Source organism: Neltuma alba, unplaced genomic scaffold (assembly GCF_004799145.2).
Source record: "Neltuma alba isolate B1F8T4 unplaced genomic scaffold, ASM479914v2 tig00010322_pilon, whole genome shotgun sequence".
Classification (NCBI taxonomy): Eukaryota; Viridiplantae; Streptophyta; class Magnoliopsida; order Fabales; family Fabaceae; genus Neltuma; species Neltuma alba.
The window spans coordinates 572,287-593,711 of record NW_021635234.1 but is presented as its reverse complement, the minus strand read 5'-3'; the positions used below and the strand labels follow the sequence as shown (position 1 = coordinate 593,711).

General features: G+C 35.7%; 1 protein-coding gene and 1 long non-coding RNA gene across 3 annotated transcripts; both read right to left on the bottom strand.

Annotated features, from left to right (window-relative positions):
• Positions 1–383: 383 nt before the first annotated feature.
• LOC114755693 (uncharacterized) lies at positions 384–21,425 on the bottom strand. The gene is made up of 4 exons (XR_003741342.1): positions 21,415–21,425; positions 13,587–13,595; positions 3,263–3,266; positions 384–708 (listed from the first exon to the last, which is right to left on the bottom strand). It is a non-coding gene; the product is annotated as an uncharacterized LOC114755693 (long non-coding RNA).
• Positions 6,096–9,539, bottom strand: LOC114755692 (uncharacterized). 2 transcript variants are annotated; one of them, XM_028944556.1, is made up of 3 exons: positions 9,276–9,539; positions 7,047–8,750; positions 6,096–6,557 (listed from the first exon to the last, which is right to left on the bottom strand). In XM_028944556.1, exons 2-3 carry the CDS (start codon positions 8,682–8,684, stop codon positions 6,399–6,401), a joined length of 1,797 nt encoding a protein of 598 aa, XP_028800389.1. In that variant the 5' UTR covers positions 8,685–8,750; positions 9,276–9,539; the 3' UTR covers positions 6,096–6,398. The 2 variants fall into 2 exon arrangements, with proteins under 2 accessions (XP_028800389.1, XP_028800390.1); XM_028944557.1 differs by having other exon boundaries at positions 7,047–8,743.

Below are 21,425 nucleotides of genomic sequence, written 5' to 3'. Positions count from 1 at the left end.
AGGAATCTTTCCACTGAGGTTTCCAGCATAGCCTCTAACCCTTAATCACCTCAATTCTTTATAGTAGACCCTTTTGAGGCTCCACCAAAATCTCTATCTTTCTCTTTTCTCAGTCTCAGAGAACTTTCGCTTTACGGTTTAGTCTCTAAAAATCCTCTCGACCTTCCAAGAAACCTTTTGGACTCCTACCAAAAAAAATATAATAGCCTTCATATCTCAAGCTATTTCTTACTATTCTAAACCCATAATCTTGGATGTTACACATCCCATCTATCTTGCAATATTATGGTCCAACATGTCCATTTCGAGCTCTCCACTTTCAATTTTCAAGTTTTAGTATTCATGCTGTTTTTCTTTTTTTCCTTTTTTTCATAGGGCTCCTATTTTTCTTATCAAAATTTACCACGTAAAGGGATACAATAGTTTATATATATCATTTTACTTGTTTTTTTTAAATAAAATTTGTACTTATAAAAAAAAAAAAAAAGAAATCCAAGACCCTACAATTCTCCCGTGCTTGGCCTTCAATGAGCCTTACAGGTTATCCATGAAGGCTGGAGTATCATTCTTTGGCATAGAAAACAGCGGAATATGAGTACCCTTTTTCATTCGATCATTTGCTTTCAAGGACCTCCCCCTCACCATTTCTGCTGGAACAGATATTCCAATGCATGCAGTCTTTTTTATCGCCAGTGTCTTAAATTACTCCTGTTTGGATATTAGAATATGGTGGCTTAATGCTCTTGACAAATAAGTACTATTAATCCTGATGTTTTAAAAACTGAATCGAATGTCTAATCAAAGAGGTCAGCAAGTCACAGTTCAAAAAAATCAAATCAATCGAACCAATGATACCAGTATTATTATAATTACATTAAGAATTAATATTATATACATACATGTGTGTGTGAGTGAATAAAACATTAAATTATTAAAAAAATTTTAAAAATATTAAATAGTCTAAATTTATATACATTTAATTTTTATCATAATCATTTTATATTTTCGCAAAAGGAAAGCATGTAAACAAATTTTTTATGACGTTGGCAACAAAATTTATAAAACAATAAAACTAAAAATACATTAAAAAAGAAATGAAAAAGGAAAAAACGTGTAACAGTTAAAATAGATCACAAGATTTGAAAAATTGGCCTCCTCCGTGTATGCGTGCAACTGTGGTGGCCGCAAGTAACAAATGAAAGTAACTGCTTTTAGCATACTAAATTGCTTTCGCGGCACCACCAAAAAAAAAAAAAAAAACACTTGCCTTCTAACCCAACAATTTTAAAGCAACAGGCAGAGCATCTCGCATTCTGCTCCAACTTCCAACTGATCTACCAAGAAGGAACCTTTCATTTTTATTGATTATGGCCGAGGTTTGCAGCGTTGTGGATTTGGACGTACCTTCATGCTAGTTTCTGTTTTTCCCCCTCACCTTCATGCTTGTTTCTTCCATCTTATTTCATCTCCTTTTTCTTCTCCGATTTGCTGTAACCTCAGCTCAGCAATGAAAATTATTGACTTTCTTCTTTCATTTAGCGGCCTAGCAAGTGAGATTGCGAGACAGATTTGAGCAAAACCGTCCCGGTTTTCGGAGGAAATAGTCCCATCATTTATCAAAACATCCTTGCTCTTCTCCAAGATTATTTATCTTTCTCAATGGAAGTTGTTCAAATTTCTTTACTGAGTCACTTTAAATTATCTCTTTAGTTCCCCCTCCCCCTTTATCTTTAATGGACAACTCGTGCCACCCTCCCCCTTGTCTCTAAAATCCAGTAACTAAAAACAAATTAAAACTACTACTTGTAGGGCCCCAATGGAGCAGATGTGAGCATTTAAAGAACCAGCACATCTGTAACGATGGACTCTGTTGGTTTACCAGACTTGTAACAGTATCAACCAATTTGATTTATGAAGGATACTTGACTAATGTCTGGGTTACAAAGACAACAACTGATTATTCACAAGAGAACGAAAGAAGCACTAACATTATTTGACCGCAGAAAGTCAATCAAAACGAAGCATGAGCAAGTCACATTGATTTCAAAAGGAACAAGACTCCCAAAAAGCACATATAGATGTCTCAACCCTGACAGGGACAATAAATAAGAATGTTATCGTCCGGGTAAAGGAAGGTTGGGAGTATCAATATTGCTGGTTATGGGACATGTGGAGACAACAAATAAAATCCTCCACACTACATTACCAGCAAAGTTTCCTGAGAAAAAATTTTCAAAACCATACAAAAAGAAGGTGAAGAATAATAGTTTCTTAACGTAAATCCCAAACAACAAAAGTACAAGTATATAAGCACATCTGGATTTAAGAGTTAATCTTATATGGCACATTAACCAATGAGCACACATAAGGAAAGAGCTTAATCAGCAACAAACTAATCATTATCATTATCAATCAATCAATAAATGATTACTGTCTCGTTAGAATTCATCCCCAAGCTAGGCTCCATCATTATAAACAACACTACAGTTCCATCCAAAAAAACGAAATGTAGAATAGCGAGAAATGATTAGAACTGGAAACACAACAGAATAGAATAGCATAAGGAGCAAATTAACATGAAATTCAAGAAAAACCTTCACAAGATCAAGCATCCGAAACCGAAAGGCTATTCTGTCGCTCCACATTACCCTAGCTAAGTGGAAGGAGCCTCCCTACTCTTTCTCGGCCTCTTTTCCGGTGGGGTTTCCCCCAGTTGGCCAGCCAAGACTATGGAACCAACAAAAAGAGATTGCAATCTGTCTTAACCTGTACGTTATTCTCTTCAGTGAAACAACATAAAGGTTTTTTGCCCTGTGTTGTCAACTTCAATAAATTCATTCTTATAACTTGCACGACCTATCCCCAGAAGTGTGAATATTTAGGCAATACATTCCCACTAAAACCCTTGCCATCGTCAGCTTCAATAAATTCAATGTTAAAACAGCCACTTTATTTGAATCAAAAATTTGTGCCCCAAAAGTAAATGCGACATCTATAGAAAATAAAAGTATTAAAATAAGGATACCACCATTCGTACGCCATAGATAAACAAAAATTCACTCGTATCCGAGAGAAGACAACGGCTCGAGAGCAAAGCTTATGAGAGAGAAAATCAAACGGGAGGGAGAACAGGAAAAGGGGGGAAAAAACAAAATTATATTTAAAATTGATGCAATTTCTCATGAAACAAACAGATGAAGGACATGCATTTTACTGTATTGGTACATAAAACAGAAAATCAAGCAGTAACTAGCAGACTAACCCCGCTTCGCCATCTTGAGTTTGCGGGGATGACGAGCTCGAGCAGAGGGACATATGTTGACATTTATAGGGATAAATCCATTAGGGTTTTTGCCTGCACTTGGATTTTATTGAACCATAACGTCAATCCCGGGACTTCACTATTTGGGCTTTTAAATCACTGAGCCCATATTTGTTAATGGGCTGACACTGTTGACTGGAAATTTTGAATGGGAATAAAGGGAGTCCGCATGAAGAAGTTTGGGATCTCTATCCCCATGTATGTAATTTCTGAGATTATCGGCCAAGCCATTTTTATTATCAATGAAGAAAAAATGATTTTATATCACTAATCCTGTGAATTTGTGATATTATAATTATGAAATTTGGTTAATGATATTTTGATCCTAATTAGGGTTGAATTGGTGATAAAATAATTTTTTATTATATTTGAAATTACGTAAAATAAAAATAATCATACACAAAAATATTAGGACACATTTGCTTTTGTCACTTTTTATCACAATTTATGTTTGACCAAGGTACCTTAACTTTGTTTATAGACCCAAGTGCAATTCATTCTCAGGGGCACAACTTTTTGCTATGTGCAGTTTTTAACTATTTAGAAACAGAAGATATTTACACATAATTAAACATATGTTGCACATAATTAAAGCTAAAAATTGCACCCGCTCCATTCAGATCAGGTTAAGCAAAAAATTCCTAAATAGGGACTTGTCAGCCAATTTCTCTTTGAATTATTTCTTGCTAATAACATAATCTTCTAGTGCCAAGGGGGAAAATGATGGTACAACCGGAAGAACTATAATGAGGTCCTAAGAAAGAAAAATAATTATAAAATAAGTTTCAGAGGTTGTCATTTCCTATTCTAGAACTTGTCATTACAAGCTACTTTGATTATTACTAGAACTTGTTAGTAATTATTTTTCTTCCTTAGGACTTAATTGTAATTCTCCCTATTATAATCTCTTTTTCTACCTAAAATACAAAAATAAATTAATGGCATAACAAAGAAAATGTTATTCCAATAAAATTTAATATATACAATTAAAATATTTGGATGAGTGCATTAAGTTACATATCGTTTTCAATATCTAATGTTATGATTTCTCTTCAACTGCATTAGGTTTTATTAGGTATGGAACAATGTTATGGTGAAATGAAAGCATTAAGTATAAAGAAATTACATTTTAAATAATATAATCTAAAAATTTAAAAAGTAGTGCCCATCAATTTTTATTAATTTTTGATCATTTATCAACTCTTGATTAATTTTTAATAGTTTCAATCTTTCAAATATTCTAAATAAATCCAAGATTTATCTCGCCAGTTTCATATCATTGAAATAAGGCTAATTGAGCCGAGCATATTATACACACACAGCTGGTGTACATATATACTACCTCTGATCTTTAATATAAAATCTAATTAACTAATTTTAAAAAGCTGAGGAAGTTAAAAAAATTACTTAATTATAGTATATGTTATATAATCTTTCTAAAATATTTATGTGCATCATTATATTATATATTAATTTATAAGCCAAGTAAATTAGTTTGGAGAAGAACGATAAATATAATACTTTAAATTAATTTATTTAACTTTTTTTAATCTCTATAAGTTAATCAACCAAATCAGTGCGTATGTCTATGTGTATATATAGAGAGAGATGTAATTTCATCTATGCAAGAATCACATGATCAACTACGAATGCATCCAATTTTTCTTAGCCATCAATGAATCGTTTTCAGTTCCTTTCACTTTTCAGTTTGTTTTCTTGTACCTGCTCGAGGTCACATGTTCACATGTTGTGTGTTTCAATCTCCAAAATTTACTCGCCAAACCTTTTGAAAACTACAAATTTTCCTTGTAACCTTGGATAATGACAATACAAAGTAGGAACTTTTCCAGGTACCAAAAAAAAAAAAACGGCATGGATAAATTGGATCTTATGAGCTTGTGGACTATAGTTATAGATATTTTACAAATTACTCGATAATAATTCTTATACTGACCATGCAATCCAAATTCATGCTCCCCGCGCGCGCGCGCGCGTGTTTTTGAATATTTTTCATGTAAAATGGATCAGCAATCGTTGGCTATGTAAAATATTTCTTTTTTGGATAAGCACCACACATATTCAAAGTTGTAAGATTGTGAAAAAGAGAGAAAGTAGGTTTACGTAGTGCTTTTTCCGTGGTGTTTGTTTCAACTTCAAACCAATATTTGACACAAGTCAGTCGCTCGCAACCACTGAGTCAGCAAAATATATTAATCTAGAGTTTTTTCCCCCCTTTTTTTCTTGCTTAAACACAAGTATCTTTTTCATTAAAGGTAATAATCATATTCCAAATACAATTGGGTACTAAATGTATGTACAAATCCAAATCTTGGTTTGTCCAAAGACTAGATTTAAAAAATCATATATATATCCCCTTAGATCTAATCATATTGGTTTTTATTTGTTGAACATATAAATCCTGTCCATTCAGGCAGTAAGGATAGTCTAGATTTCTTTGACATCAAATATTTAAAAAATATTTCTAAATGAAATCCTAATTCACATAGCAAAAACCTGAATTAAGTAATTAACACTGTTAATTTGGAAAATGTTAAACAAAGAAGCATCTGCATCATATACGTTAATGAGATGACGGAGAACAGTACTCTAATTCACGCTTAAAGATGCCTTTGTGGGGAAACTTGCAAAATTGTTGTAAGACAAATTGAGCAGTTTACTTGAATGAAAAGGTATTTGTAACTCTATGAATTTTCATACAATAAACGTATTAATTTCTTATTGGTCAAGAAATGAAAAGACACAATGTCTCACATGCTTCAAATATGGCAAATTCAATCTCACTTTTGGTCAGAAAGCTTTTACACTATATGTCCCTTGAAGACAAGCTACACAAACTAAGGGGAAACAAAAATGGCTACAAGAATGCTTAATTGGGAATCAGGCGTGAAAAGTTCGGAAACCTGAACCAAGTAACCTCTGACACTACAATAAACAAAAAACCTTGACATATGAATAAATATTTGGTACATGTACAAAACACCTAACTTGTCATCAATCATTAAAAAAATTATGAATGCTACAAAACCTTAGTTTATAGCTACTGTTATCAAAGCCGCTATGCACTATTGGAGCGGAGGATAGGGCTCTGTGTGTGAATTATTGCCACTGCAATGGAGAATGACTGCAATGCAGACAAGGGAGGCCGGAACTGAATGAAGTATAAATTATCACGAATGCTCACCATCCTCAAAGCGGGGGTAAAATCCCTTGAACCCTGAACAGTTAGGAGGAGAGGGTCATTTCATTTCATTGTCACGTAAAGAATATGCGAAATAATTAGACGGCAAGGAAAGCATATTGAACATTACAGATGAATTTATGTCAAAAATTTAGGAACACAAAATGGTATAGGTTTAAGGAGAAACTGCTGCCAAAAAATTAGACATCAGATGCAGATTATACAGTAATTACATATCAGCCTTTGCAACAATCAGAACATATATAGTCATTCCTTATGCATACATAGGAATACATGGGAAAACTGTCAGAAAATTTTATCACAGTTCATTTTAGTTATGCCATGCCTAATGTCAAATTATGATAATACAGCAACAGAGATAAAAAATCAAGAACATCAAGGAGAATAAAATAAGCAATAGATCAAGAATCACCCACAAAACAGGAGTACATGTGGCCAAAACAGATCCTAACAGTTACCACATTCAATTCAATGCCGTAGCAGAACATTAGGAGATTAGGATACCTGAGGAACTAAATCAACGTTCTTGCTCTCTTCTTGCATATCTACTTGAGAAGGAACCTCTGCTTTTGTCGATCTTGTCTGATATATTGTTAGAGGACATCCCTCATCCCAACCACCACAGTCACAGAGGCCCCCAGATCTCCATCTGTCAATGAGACTGGATGGGCCACCATTTCTGGCTCTTGGCCCACCATGAATACCGGCTGGAATTAGGATGTTCATGCTAGTTGAGCAATCACCCGTACTTCTTGTACAAGCTTCACGGAGCAACGGAGTTTGCCTGACTTCAAATTTGTTGAGAAATTTTAAACCCCAACCTCCTGCTTTATTTCTCTGAGTACAAGGAATTTGGTCTTTGACAACAATGGCAGCCGTCTCAAAATTTGCTGGAATATTAGCTTCTAACAAACTAACCCCACTATTTGCATGTGGATCCCATGGACAACTTTGAAGTTCATCAAATTTGGAGAGTGTTGTGTGTTTTGACAAAGGACTTTTGAAAACATTGGACAATTTCCTTGATAGCCCCTTGTTTCTCTTCTGTGTATGGCTTGAACCGTACAGTTCTTTCTCATAATTTCCATTGTCACCAAACAAAACAAATTCAGTTTCCATGATTTTATCATTGTTTGAGTCAAGGGTGAAACTTGTTGATACATTCACCTTCCCAACAAGTTGTGAATTGCTGTCGGAGATTTCACGGCCCTTTTGCTCACCCTTGTCCAAATGAATGAGATACACATGGTCCAAAGCCTTGTTATCTTTTGGCCCTACTTTCATCAGATTGGCTACATAGATCTCTTTCTTATCATCTGCAGAAAAAACAAACTGAGGAATTCCTTCCCTCCATGTGCATTGAAGCATTCCTTGAGATGGTGCAGGAGAAGCAAAAGATAATCCATCCGAGTTTGTGCTCGAGGTAGAAGCAAGCCTTTCATGAACAGATGACATAGAGCCAAACTTTTGGCCTTTCATAATTGGAGTTTCCTTTTTAAGTTTATATGATGAAGAAATACTCAAACCACTAGGAGAGTCCATGTAATCATAGCATGTTAGTCCTTTAGTATCAGTATAGTTCATCATGCTCAAATTTTCATTCTTATCTGAAGCACCAAATTGGTGGAACAAAGGACTACTTAAAATATTTACCACACTTTTACTCCTCGTTACTGAACTTAAGCTCCACCGTACAGGACTAGTACTTATGACTACACTCCCAATATCATCCGTCATTGGACATTCAAAAATAAACTGACCTGGATCCAAGCTTTCTGGTAAAATTTGTATATTTGTTGATCCGGAGTTCACAGCTATGTCGCTTCCAGCTCCTTTGAATGCGCTCATGTGTATGAATTCCTGACAGCAACGAAGATATTTCTCATCTACACTCATCATATTCTTCGGTATCTGGTAGTGTGAATGGCCATGAAAGGGGAAAAAATCCTTGCTGATTAGTGACTGAACAATATTTACAGCTATGGCGACGCTAGAATTCGCCCTTTTGATCAACTTCTTCAGCTGTGAATCAGAAAAACTTGAGGATTCTTCATTGGATAATTCCCTATCTTTGCGTAAGTCATCTAATGAATCCTTTTTGTTAAGGCCCTCTTTTGGAACCCATAGATACGTTTTTTCCATCTTGTTTCTCTAAGAACGGAACTTATTGCGCATTAATGGCCGGCAGTTTGTCTCACAATCTGCAATCTTCAACGACGACGAAGTAATTAAATATTAATATCCTCAGAAGCAATACAAATCAATACACGTAACTCTGAAAGTGAAAAATTGACGGAACATTTAAATACGGAAGCTTACAAGTCTTAAATTCCTGAATCGATGGTACTTAAACAGAGACTAGGCATAAAACAAGGAATTATAACACAGCAGGCGTTTAAGCAAACAAAGTCATAAACTGTACGCATTATTAGACCTAATTTCTCAGCAATTACTGTTTATGATAACTAAACAAATATTTAATTATATGAACAAACCAATAATAAACTGAGTTAAACAACAATTTATTCTTTGTTGTTTTGCTAAAAGTTAAAAAAGAACTGTTGCAATTGAGGATGAAAAACAGAGCATGAAAGTTCAATTCTCGGAACCTTATTCAGAATTCATACTGATAGTGATGGAAACAAACAGAAGACCAGAAATTAATCGGAAAAGAAATAATCATGTAAGCATAAGGAAAAAGGAAAATCATTGAGAAGGAAAAATGTTTATTACCAAGGAAACTTAACCCAAAAGAAGCTGCTTCTTTACATGGAAAAACTCTTTCAATCCTCCTTTTCTTCACCAAAAGCAAGGTAATTAGACGAGTGAGAAAGCGAAACAAAAATTATAGGTTCCGAAGTTCTGCCATATATAACTGAATCAATGAATGGCGGATGAAACATGTAACTGTATCAATACATGACAGAATTCGAGAGAGAGAGAGAGAGAGAGAGAGAGAGAGAGTACGCTATAGCAGGCAAAGGAAGAGGGACATGATGGGGCCGTGAAATTGGGTTATGCAAGCCACGTTCCCCGGTTGAAATTTCTACACTCGGAGAGAGAGACCCCGCCATAAAGATATGATAATTTTTATGTAAGAAGAATTAACGCGTTAAGTTTCTTCTTCGTCTTTTTTTGGGGATAAAAAGGTCAAATTATATTTAGAAATAGGGAATATTACACACAGGTCCCACAAAACAGAATTAATTCAAATAAGGTCCCTAAAAATCTCCAAATTCTTCCTAAGTCCCCAGGGACCTCAGAGCAAATAATTGAATTTGTGAAATGACTGAGTTGCCCTCACTGATTGAAAAAAGAAAAAACAGACAGAGAGAAGCTCATTGGATTCAATTAATGCGTTGGGCTGTTAGCATGCATGAGGAAGAGAAGCTTCTGAAAGAAGAAACAGAGGTCTGCGTTGGTGCTCCATTATTGCAGGCAAGCTATATTTTTCTTCATCTTCTCCATCGGTCTCATCATTAACAGCATTTTTCTTCTTTTGTACACAACCAGTTTGAAGTTTAATGTTGGTTTGAAAAGTTGCTTGGCTGTGGGTATGTGAGTATTAAGGATGTGATTCAACTCACTACAACTATCAAGGGAGGCTCATTTTAGTCATATGTGGTTTTAATCATCTTAGGTGTGGTTTTGTTATGCGTGGCTAGGGTTATAACGTAGAGCTCTATTTTTCAATGAATGATGCTCTGTTTTTCAATCATTGATGCTGTGTTGGTGATGAAAATGAATGAAAAATAACATATTTTTATTGCTGTAACTCCTGTAATGCGATGGTTAAATGTTTTGTTAATGGGCACATCGAAGGTGGTTAATATAACTGTATGACTTGTTATTTATAAGTGATTGTGACAGGTTGATGTGAAGGATGACAACTTCAAGTAGGAAGCATTTGTTTTGTTACCTCCATATAGGAGGACAATTTATTAATGGTCTGGAAGGTGAAACGCAGTATGTTGGAGGTAGTGTGAGAACAAGAATGATAAAAGAAGGGACATCATATGAAGAATTTAGAGCAATGGTAGCATCAATTGTGGGAGAAGAAAGTAATGGAATAGTTATAAAATTCATAGTAACCTTTGATGAGTGTACATTTGTGGACCTTGTAGATGATGAAAGAGTGGAACATTTGATTAACTTCAATGGTGACAGTAGTCTTGTATATATAGGAGAAAATAAAGATCAAAATTCACAACTAACAAGAGATGTTCCAATAGAAAAGCAACATGTGTAAATTGTATTATTTAAATTTCAAAGTAATGTTAGCTATTGTCAATTGTTGTGCATAAGTTGTTATTATAGTGATTGAAGGTTGTCATTAACGACCCCATAACCTGTTCTGTTATGTAGGATGGAAGACTTGTTCGGAGGTTCAGATGCATTCTCCATGTCTCCACCCAATGCGGTTAGTGAAGACCCACTATCATTGCCATGTGGTTCAAAAATGATACCAACCCCAATTCTAGAAATGAATTCAACAAAGTGGAAGGGTTTGGTTATTGGAGAAGGAAAAATTTTTCCTAATGCAATGGCCCTTAGGTAAGCACTATATAGGTACAGCATTGCTGAGAACTTTTCATACAAATTTGTGAAGAACAATCAACAAAAGATCATTGTGAAGTGTATGGCGGAGGGATGCCCATGGTATATGGTTGCATACTCAATGGGACAAAGATAAGATTCTGAATTCTTAATAATAAAAACATTAAGAAGTGAGCATGTGCATTATGCACAGGACAGTTTGGTTGTATCTCACAGTGGAAGGTCAGACTTAACATCATCAATCATGATGGATTCTTTGAGGTGTAATATAGACAAGAATGCTAATGAACTTAGAAGAGATTTGTATAGAGAATATGGGGTGACTGAATTATAGTCAAGCATACAGGGGTAGAGAAAGAGCATTGAGGGAAATACATTGTCGTGCACAGGATTCATACATGGTGATTCCCTGGATTTGTGAAAGGCTTATTGAAACTTATCCAAACATAGTTGCTCAGTGGGAAGGGTTGGATAGTAATAGATTTGAGAGGGTGTTCATTGCTTATGGATGCTCAATTAAGGGATTTTTAGAAGGGTGTCGAAATATACTCTGTATAGACAGATGTCATCTAAGTGGTCCTTATAGGGGAACATTGATTTCAGCTAATGCATATGATACGGACAATGAAATGTTTCCATTAGCATATGTTATAGTTATTGGGGAGACAAATGATGATTAGGCTTAGTTTCTTCAGAATGTGAAGGACATCATAAGATCAGTGGAGATAGCAACAGTTTCAGATCAGAATAATACCATTATTGGTGGTGTAGACAGTATTTGGTGGTGAGAGACATGCTTTTTGCTACAGGCATGTGAAAGAAAATTTTAGTACACATTATTTAAAAATTAACCGAGACAGGGCACGAGTTTTAGGTACTTCAAAGGAGGTCGCATTGAAAATACTGGATGGAATTGCCTATGCAAGGATTGAGGATGAATATGTTGCTGCAATGGGGAAACTTAGATCATTTTGTCAACAATTAGTTGATTGGATTGAGACTCAAGGAGATGTAGATCGATGGGCTTTAAGCAAATTTCTGTTTAAATGATAGGATAACATCACCACTAATGTTGCGGAGTCGTTTAATGCCTGGATTTTGAAGGAGAGGAAGCACAATGTGTCAGTTCTCATACATGAGCATATGGAGAAATTAGCGAAGAAGATGGTTGCAAGCAAAATGGTAATAGGAAATTAGACAAATGGCGTTGGGCCAAATATTGAATCAAAGTTGCAAGAAAAAATAACAAGAGCGGAAAATATGCACTGTGTATGTTATGGAGATAACAGAGTTCAAGTTTATCCTACGTCTCCTACTAGAATAATTTGTGTCACTATTGATCTCACGACAAACAAATGCACTTGTTTAGCATGGCAAATGAACGGGATACCTTGTATTCATGCATGTGCAGTGATAAAACTACTTCATGGTAGTGTTTATGAATTTGTAGAAAATTACTATAAGCTATCAGCCCAAGAGAAGATATATGCAAGTAGTATGAGTCCAATTGCGACACATGATTGTCCACATCCTGAAGCTCTCATCATTACGCAGATGATGACAGGAACATTTTTACAGCCATCAATCACTAAAAGACCCTCAGGAAGGCCAAAGAAAAGAAGGATTGAATCTCAACTTCAAAACAAAAAACTTTACCACTATGAAAAATGCCATGAGCCAGGCCACATAGTAAAGACTTGCTAGAACCCCAATTCAAGTTGAGCTTTGTTGGTGGCTTGTTTATATTCCTTTTTGTGAATGCTTGTGATAGAATTATTTTGTAAATGTCATAACCCACACTTCAAGTTGTTCGTCATTATCCACACATGCAACCCGTATGCTTTTTTGAATGGGTTGTCAATTTGGTGTAGTTACATTGTACATATATATATCAAGTGGTAAATTGTTAGATATGATTAGTTTTGATGATGTCAAATAATAGAGCAAAAAGTTTACATAAATTATTTATCTCATATTTTGACTAACTATCATACTTAATATCTTGTGTAGTTTCCTCAAGAAAAGAAAGGAGTTATTATGTTGCACTTTGAGTTATGGAGAATGATCAAGAGGAAGAAGAAGAAGAGAGATTGAGAAAAGAAGAACTTGCAAGATCAAATGAAAATATCAAGATTCAAGTTCATAGATTTGATGTTAAATGTTGCTATACTCAATCAGAAGTTTGAATGGCTCAGTCGGAAGCGAAAATATACAATCGGGAAGTTATACCATCATATATTGAGTCACCCTTCATATAAACATGGAAAATAAGCTTCAGAGGTGATTTTCATGGGCAATTATCGATCACTTGATCGATCATCCATTTATCGATCAAGTTATCGATAAAATACATCCTTTGTTATGCTCTGTTCTTCGTTCAGCTCTGACATAGGTTCGGTATTTCTTCAATATCTCTCAAACCACAAATTTGTTTGAGGTGAAACTTAATTCATATGAAACTAGACTCAGAACACGGTTCATGGACACCAAAATCAACTTCAAAGAGTTTCATATGAGGGAGATATGTTGCTCGAAACATTGCAGTAAGGATTAACGCCTTGATTCCGACCTTTAGTCATTGTGATGAAGATAACTTTTCAACCACAACGAATTTTGGGGTGATTCTTGTTGCATTAGAAATTAGACTCAAAGAGCTTTCTGGGGATAGGTCATTTGCAAAATTTGGAGTTGAATTGGAAGATTTATGATCACCCAAAGTTGACCTTCGTTTTGAGGGAATCAGACTTCGAATTTATTGAGGCAAAGACCAGAAGTTCTACCCTGAACGATTAAGTTCTCAAGCAACATGCTACTCAAACATGTTATTGAGTAAAAGCTCTAGAAGAGATGAAGAAATGAAAAGCCATTATCATATGTTACTCGAGCCTGATCAAGCGACTACATACTCATCGAGTTACTGGTACTATCTCCTCAATTCTTCTCTTCTATCTTCATACATATTATTAAGGTTTTATCAGTAACATGTTGGATAAATGATTTTTGGATAATGTTATAGATGAATATGTTTATCGATCACTTGATCGATAACTGTCAAGCTTTATCGATCACGTGATAGATAATTTAGTCTGCTCAATAACTTGCTAGATTGATCGATTAACTAATCCATCATTGGTATAGCTGCTTAATATAAGATTTTGCAGGAAATAATCGATCATTTAATCGATCAGACCTTTATCGATAACTTGTTCGAATATTACATGTCTTCTTACTCGATATAGTGCTCTGTCAAAACCATTTTATTCAAAATCTTTTATCGATCAATTGATCGATCAAACATTTATTGATCAAATGATCGATTATTATCTTCACTGCATTAACTTATGTTGAATCATTTTTTCAATCACCTAATCGATCATCGATAATGATTGATCATCTGATTTCCTAAAACTCCTGTTTTCACATAACGTGATCGATAATCAGTTTCTTTACGCTACAGGATTAAATCTCTGTTTTTCATTTTATCGATCACTTGATCGAATATTCATTGATCGATCATCTGTTCGATTAATCCACATAGTCTGTGTTTTTCGCTGAATATATTCTTACTCATTGTTTATCGATAACCTTATCCATCATCCATTTATCGATAATTTGTTCGATCATCAATGACTGAAGTTTCATTTCTGTAACACTTGGATTATCGATAACCTGATCGATCAACAAGTATTCGATCACTTGTTCGATCATTGTACAAGTTCATTTCATAACTGCATTTCACGATGATTTCGAAATCTTTTATCTTTTTATCTTCAAGCTTTTCTCAGCCTTCCTTTTACACATAACTCTCTATTAAAAGGATACGAAGGCAAAAGTAACTTGAAAAGGTTTATTCTTGCATAAATCATTTTTGGGTCACTGTATTCATGCTTCATCATTTATCGATCATTCGTTCGATCATCATATGATCCATAATCTATTCGATAATTGCATCTATCTGCTATATCTTTTCTTCATGTAATTAATCGATAATATAATCGATCAAAGCTTTATCGATCAAGACATCGATCAAGTAAGTTCATCTTACTTTCTGAATATCTGAATATCTGATGACTGATTCCATGTTTTCCAACTTATTGTTTCTAAGATTATCAGATACTTATCACTTGATCTGAGGAAGATTATTTCAGGTAAAGAGCCACAACGAATTTATGAGGTGAAGAATCGACTTTCGTCAGAAGCTTCCAACGGCTAGTTTCAACGGTCATATTCTTCAAGCCAAACGGGAAGAAAATGCTCAACGGTCAAGTACCCAATATCATCTATGAATAGAAGAGCATTCAAAACAAGAAAAAAAAAAAAAGAGTCCAAGCTTACAACATCAAATGCTAAAATGCCGAATCAATATATTCTCATTTAGAGCTCCGAGAGAAAACTCCCTGTCTCTGTATTTCATACTCTAAAACTTATGTATTCGTGAGATAGAGAGAAGCGTTTCCCAAACGTGCTTAAGATTCATCTATCACTTCTTTGAGAGAAGAAATATTCAATCTTCATTATCATTATTAGATTGTATCCTTACGGTGAGTAAGGGGGAGTATTACCTCGGTGTGAGGTTGTTGTTGAATTAGACTGGTTAGTCTAAGAATTGTAAGTGGCGTCACAAGTGCCCGGATCAAACTTGTAATTGTAGTGGTTCTCAAGTACCCGTGTTAAACTTGAGGGAGATAGTCGATTGAAAATCTCAGGGGGAGCCTGGGGACTGGACGTAGGTCAGTGAGGACCGAACCAGGATAAATCACTGTTTGCATCTTCTCTTCCATTACCTCTTTATATTTCCAGCTAAACCATTTTACTACTGTGATTATGCTTATCTCGATTCATTGTTTTTTATACTCAGAATTTCTTATGAATTTCATTACATTGCGAAAAGATTTTTAATTTTAATCAACACCCAATTCACCCCCCCTCTTGGGTGTTCAGCCATTCCAACATAAATGACATCTGGTTGTAATCTGATACAAGATCATATGTCTATTTTGATGTAGTTGTTAATATGTTGTAATGGACTTGTCACCGGGCTCCATGGAGGTTGTCATTGGCAGTCTAAACTTGTTACTGTTACAAAGTTATCAGGGGCACTGCCCAGGTTGTTAACCAGTTGTGTTCGGGTTGTGAAAATCCCCCCTTAAGGCTGTAAATGAACTTATGGAGAAAAAATCTGGTATAATCCTATTGTAGACAGTTAAAACTGTTAATGACTTCAAAATGCTCCCAATTTTTTGTTGTTAAGATCGTTATATGTGCTGACGATACAATCTATTTACAAGCTGTGGTACCCCACAGAGTGGGTTGTCAGGGAGACTAGCCAGGTTGTTAACCAATTGTGTTAGGGTTGTGAAAATCCCCCGTTGAGGTTGTAAATGAACTTATGTAGTAAAAATCCGGTGTAATCCTATTACCGACAGTTAAAACTGTTAATGACTTCAAAATGCTCCCAGTTTTTGTTGTTAGGATTGTTATATGTGCTGACAATACAATGTATTTAGAAGCTGTGATACCCCACAGAGTAAGTTGTCAGGGCTTCTGCCTAGGTTGTTAACCCCTTGTGTTGGGGTTGTTAGCAACCCTGTTTGAGGTTGTAAATAGATGTGGCAAAGAGGAATTTCTTGTCTTGTCAAAACACATGAATGCTATTACAAAAAAAATTTCATAACCAGTATCAGATGTCAATACACATTAATATATCTAAACATCAAGCTGTCATTACATGGTGAAATAACAAAATGAAATCTGAACTTTACATTCAGCAGCCATTATGCTGTCAACTAAAAAAACACTAAATACAATCTATGCTCATCCTTTATTTCTTCCTCTTGTTTTGGGGGTTTTCTCGTAGTAAAGACAACACTTGATCACCATGTAGGTTGTTCCGATGAGTAACGAGCCACCATAAGCACCCAACCTTCAATTCATGGATTTCTTGAGGGGAGTACTTAAGCATTGTGTAATCATCATCACCATGCTCTGTGCCATCCCATGTTTGTAACCAGCTCAAAACATGAACCCCACAAGAGTCCCTGCAAAGGAAAAACCAATACTTTAGTCAATGAACATTAGCTCCCAAAAGCTCAAACATGCAAACTTGTAGTTCACAACCCACAACTCATGTGTCAGATTGGACATGAACTTTTGCCCATATGAGATCCTTGTCAATTTTGTCCTCTTCCTCAAATAGTGTTGGCTTGACTACATGAAGCACTTGGTAGAAAAAATCTTTCTACAAAACAAGAAGAAAAAAAAGGAACAAGTTTGACAGTAGTGAATGACAAGTTATGAGGAAGTATTAACAACCTTGACAGTTACCAATGACAAGTAATCAGCAAGTATTAACAACCAGGACATTTACGCAGACAAGCAACCATAACACATTAACAAGTAATAGAATGAATGAAAAGTTATGCATACAAGCCCTCTTGCCATGAATTGCTTAGGATCTATCTATCCTTACCTAACCCCTTGCTTCCTTTTTTGTTTCTTCCCCGTTTTGATTGCATCTTCTTCCTCTCTTTGTATTCTCAACATGGTCAAATTATTGACCAATGAATCGAGGGCATAGAAACTCATGGTTCTGACATCTAGCACATAACAGAACCAATGGTAATTGAAAAGGGTGAAGCCAAATATGAAGTCACAGTCTCTAATGTTATATCCTAAGTGCTCTGGCAAGATTTCATGTTCATAGTTCTCTAAACTCCACCTAAGAGGATTACCGGCCATTGTTTATATTAACTCAGGTGAAAATATGTGCCTAGCGACATGACCATAGTTCTCTTTCTCATCTCCCACCAAAGTTCTCGCCACCATAGACATGAACTATATCACAAGCACAAACTATTAGTCATAATCATAATGACATTGCTACTTCTCTGTCTATGTAAACAACTGTCTTACCCTGTCGTTCATCTATTTCCTGTCTTGTAGGCAGTAAAGCTCAGCACGTGTTAGGTAGTACCCATACATCTCAACAATGTACCTTCACCAAAAGAAACAATCATCAATTTAACATCTGGAATAATTCCTAATTAGAATCAGTCCCAATTAGAATCTCTACAATGTGTAAAATTATTGTCGGTCAATTTTTCCAATTAGAATCAGTCCCAACACTTACTTGCCACCTTTATCTTCATCACATCTTGTTGTTAACATTCGGAATAATTCCTCTTTCTCATCAAGTTGTCTCTTGCCACGGGTTTTTTTTCACCTCCTCTAACTAGGGAGATTTGATTGCACGACTTCTCACCCGTGTTGACCTTCTTACTTCCATTTCCTGCTGTGCTTCCTTGATAATTTTATCCTTTCCCTCCTCATCATTGCCTCCCCCCTTATCCTCTTCTGCTGCTGCATCACTAGACTTGTCTTTAGTTTGTTCTTCTCCATCATCCTTTGATCCAGGGTCACTCCCTTCTCCTTTCTCTTCATGTTGAGATTGACTCTCTTCTTCAGGGGGAGCACTTTTCTCCTCTTCTTTGTCATTTTTTTTTGGTTCGCTCCCTTCTCCTTTCTCTTCATGTTGAGATTTACTTTCTCATTCAAGCGGACCACTTTTTTGCTCTTCCTTATCATGTTTTTCAAGTTTACTCTATTCTTCCTCATATACTGAATCTCTTAGACTTCCTTTACCATTTTCACTAATTTCTTCATCTTCACTTGAGTTCTATTCATCATCTTCACTGCTTACTGCTTCCACCATATCTTTCTTGTCACCCTCATTCGTTAACCTCAATTGTAGGGAAGCCAACTCTTCTCCAATTGTCGACACCAACCCTTTAACCATAGTGACCAACCTTTCATAAGTTGTCTTTATTTCCTGCAAAATAATAGTAATTAAAGTAATCTTTACCCTAAATTGTACATAGCACCAAAATCACCTAGACATTATTTACTTACTGGGTGGGTTAGTTTTATTTCTGTATTGGATGCACTAGATGAAGCCCCACCAACACTAGTAACACCATGTAGTAAGTCTCTGTCACTACTTTTTTCTGATTTCACTCTTGTCTTTACTTTTTCCTCATCCCAATAGATAATGGCATTCTTATTTTTTGAAGCCTTTTCTTTTCCCAAAGGAAAGTGTTGTAAGCAATAAATCTGCATATCAAGTAAATGATAACTTAGCTATATGTTGACAATCACAACATGCAGAGAGGCCACTGACAACAAACACACCGGACACTCACAACTTACACAAGATCCAATCACAACCTACATTTATGGCATTTACAACATGCACAGAACCCAATCACAACCCACACCTAATTGAATGATAGCATGCACAGCATACACTCACAACCTACCTAGCATCCAATCACAACCTACATTTGAGGCATTAACAACATGCACAGAAGCCAATCACAACCCATACCTAGCTGAATGACAGCACACACATCATACACTCACAACCTACCTAGCATCCAATCACAACCTACATTTAAGGCATTACCAACATGCACTGAAGCCAATCACAACCACACCTAACTGAATGACAGCACGCATAGCATACACTCACAACCTACCCAGCATCCAATCACACCAGCCAATTACAACCTATACATAAGTGACTGACAAATCCATAGAGTCTAATAACATGCACAGTAGCTAATTATAACATATACATACACAAGTGACAGACCAACAGAGGCCACTAACAACATGCACAGCAAGCAATTACAATATACACATCAATACGTGACAAACCCGCAGAGGCCAATAACAACCTTCACATGCCCTAATCACAACATACACATAAGCATTCAACAACGTCCATGCCACCGAATGACAACATATAGAGTAGTCAATGACAACATACAGAGCCACCAACTACAACATACATAGCACCCATTGATAACAGCACATCACACAATGACAATACAACTAACTTCAAAGTAAATGAATCATACGCACACTTACCATTAAAAAATACAAGCAACCTCCCACATATTTTGTCCCATAAGCTTTTTCTTTCTTTTTTCCTTTCTTGAACTCTGTAATTGAGTTGCAAAATTCTCTGAAAATGAAGCTGCTCCAATTATGCTATCCTAAACTATCATTGGTCGCCACCATGACCTTCAATACTTTATCATTGACCCATACATTAGAGCCAGGACACAAAAGGACTCCTAATGCATACATAACAAAAAGGAATTCAAACTTTTCATCCTCTTTGCCTTCAATTAACCATCTTCTTATTGTTTTGTATAGCACTTTCTCGTAGTCACTCCTTAATTCCTTAATTGTTTCATCTTCACTCTCCACATTATTTTAATTTCTTTTCCCTTAAATGATAGACCCATCAATTGATTAACATCTGCTGGCCCCATTTAATGCGTCTTCCCTCGAATTGAAATTTTCTTACTTATAGGGTTAAACACGGATCAATTCACCACAAAAATCTTTATAAATTTGTGAGCAGCATATTTCAACCAATTTATCAAAACCAATTCTTCTTAGCCTTTCCATCTTATCTTCACTTTTCTTTAAGTGCTTGCAAACTTCCACAAATTGTCCCAGAACACACCGTGTGTGGAAAGGAACAATATAATTCTTCCCTTTTGGTGGGACTCTCATTTCTTTAGCCCTTTGACTATATTGTTCTCTCTCCTCTTCCGTTAACTTCCTCCAAGCCTTTTTCACAGTCACTGCCCTCTTCAAAACACTTGAACTTCTTCTTGTTCTTCTCATAAAATTCGTTAATAAATAGTATGTATCCCGAGAAGTTCTTATGCCTTTGTTCATCTTTACTCTTACTCTTTTTAGCCATTTTGTTCAACTGCAAAAAGGAAAATAAATATTGTCATGACATTATAACTTTCCAACCGCTTGTCACTATCTTAGCCAATTACGATGTTCATATTAGATTAGACAAGTTCAGCCTTCACTTTCTTAATATATAAACTGAATGTTATCCTCAATAAATATATAAGGCATCGAAACTTCATTACAAGGAACCCAAAATAATAAGTTCTACAATAAAGCCAAAAATTGCCATCCATTAACACTCGAATATTGAAAGCCAGATACAAAAGCAAAAATTACAAAGCATAGGCAAAAATCGTGGTTGCTAGATCTGACATTCTCACCTTGTGGCATTCTTACAGCGCTAGAGCAGGCTTTTCGGGAAGGTAGGTCGCCCACGCTGGTGGGTTTAGGCAATGTGACTGTAGTGAAGATAATGAAGATGCACCCGGTTGTGCTCGCCTGGTGTACTTTCCTTTGCTGATAGGTTGATGTAACCACAGGTTGCGGGAGATGAAAAAATGAGAACGGTAAAAGCAGATTTCCATGCAATTGTTTGGACGATGGAGAAGA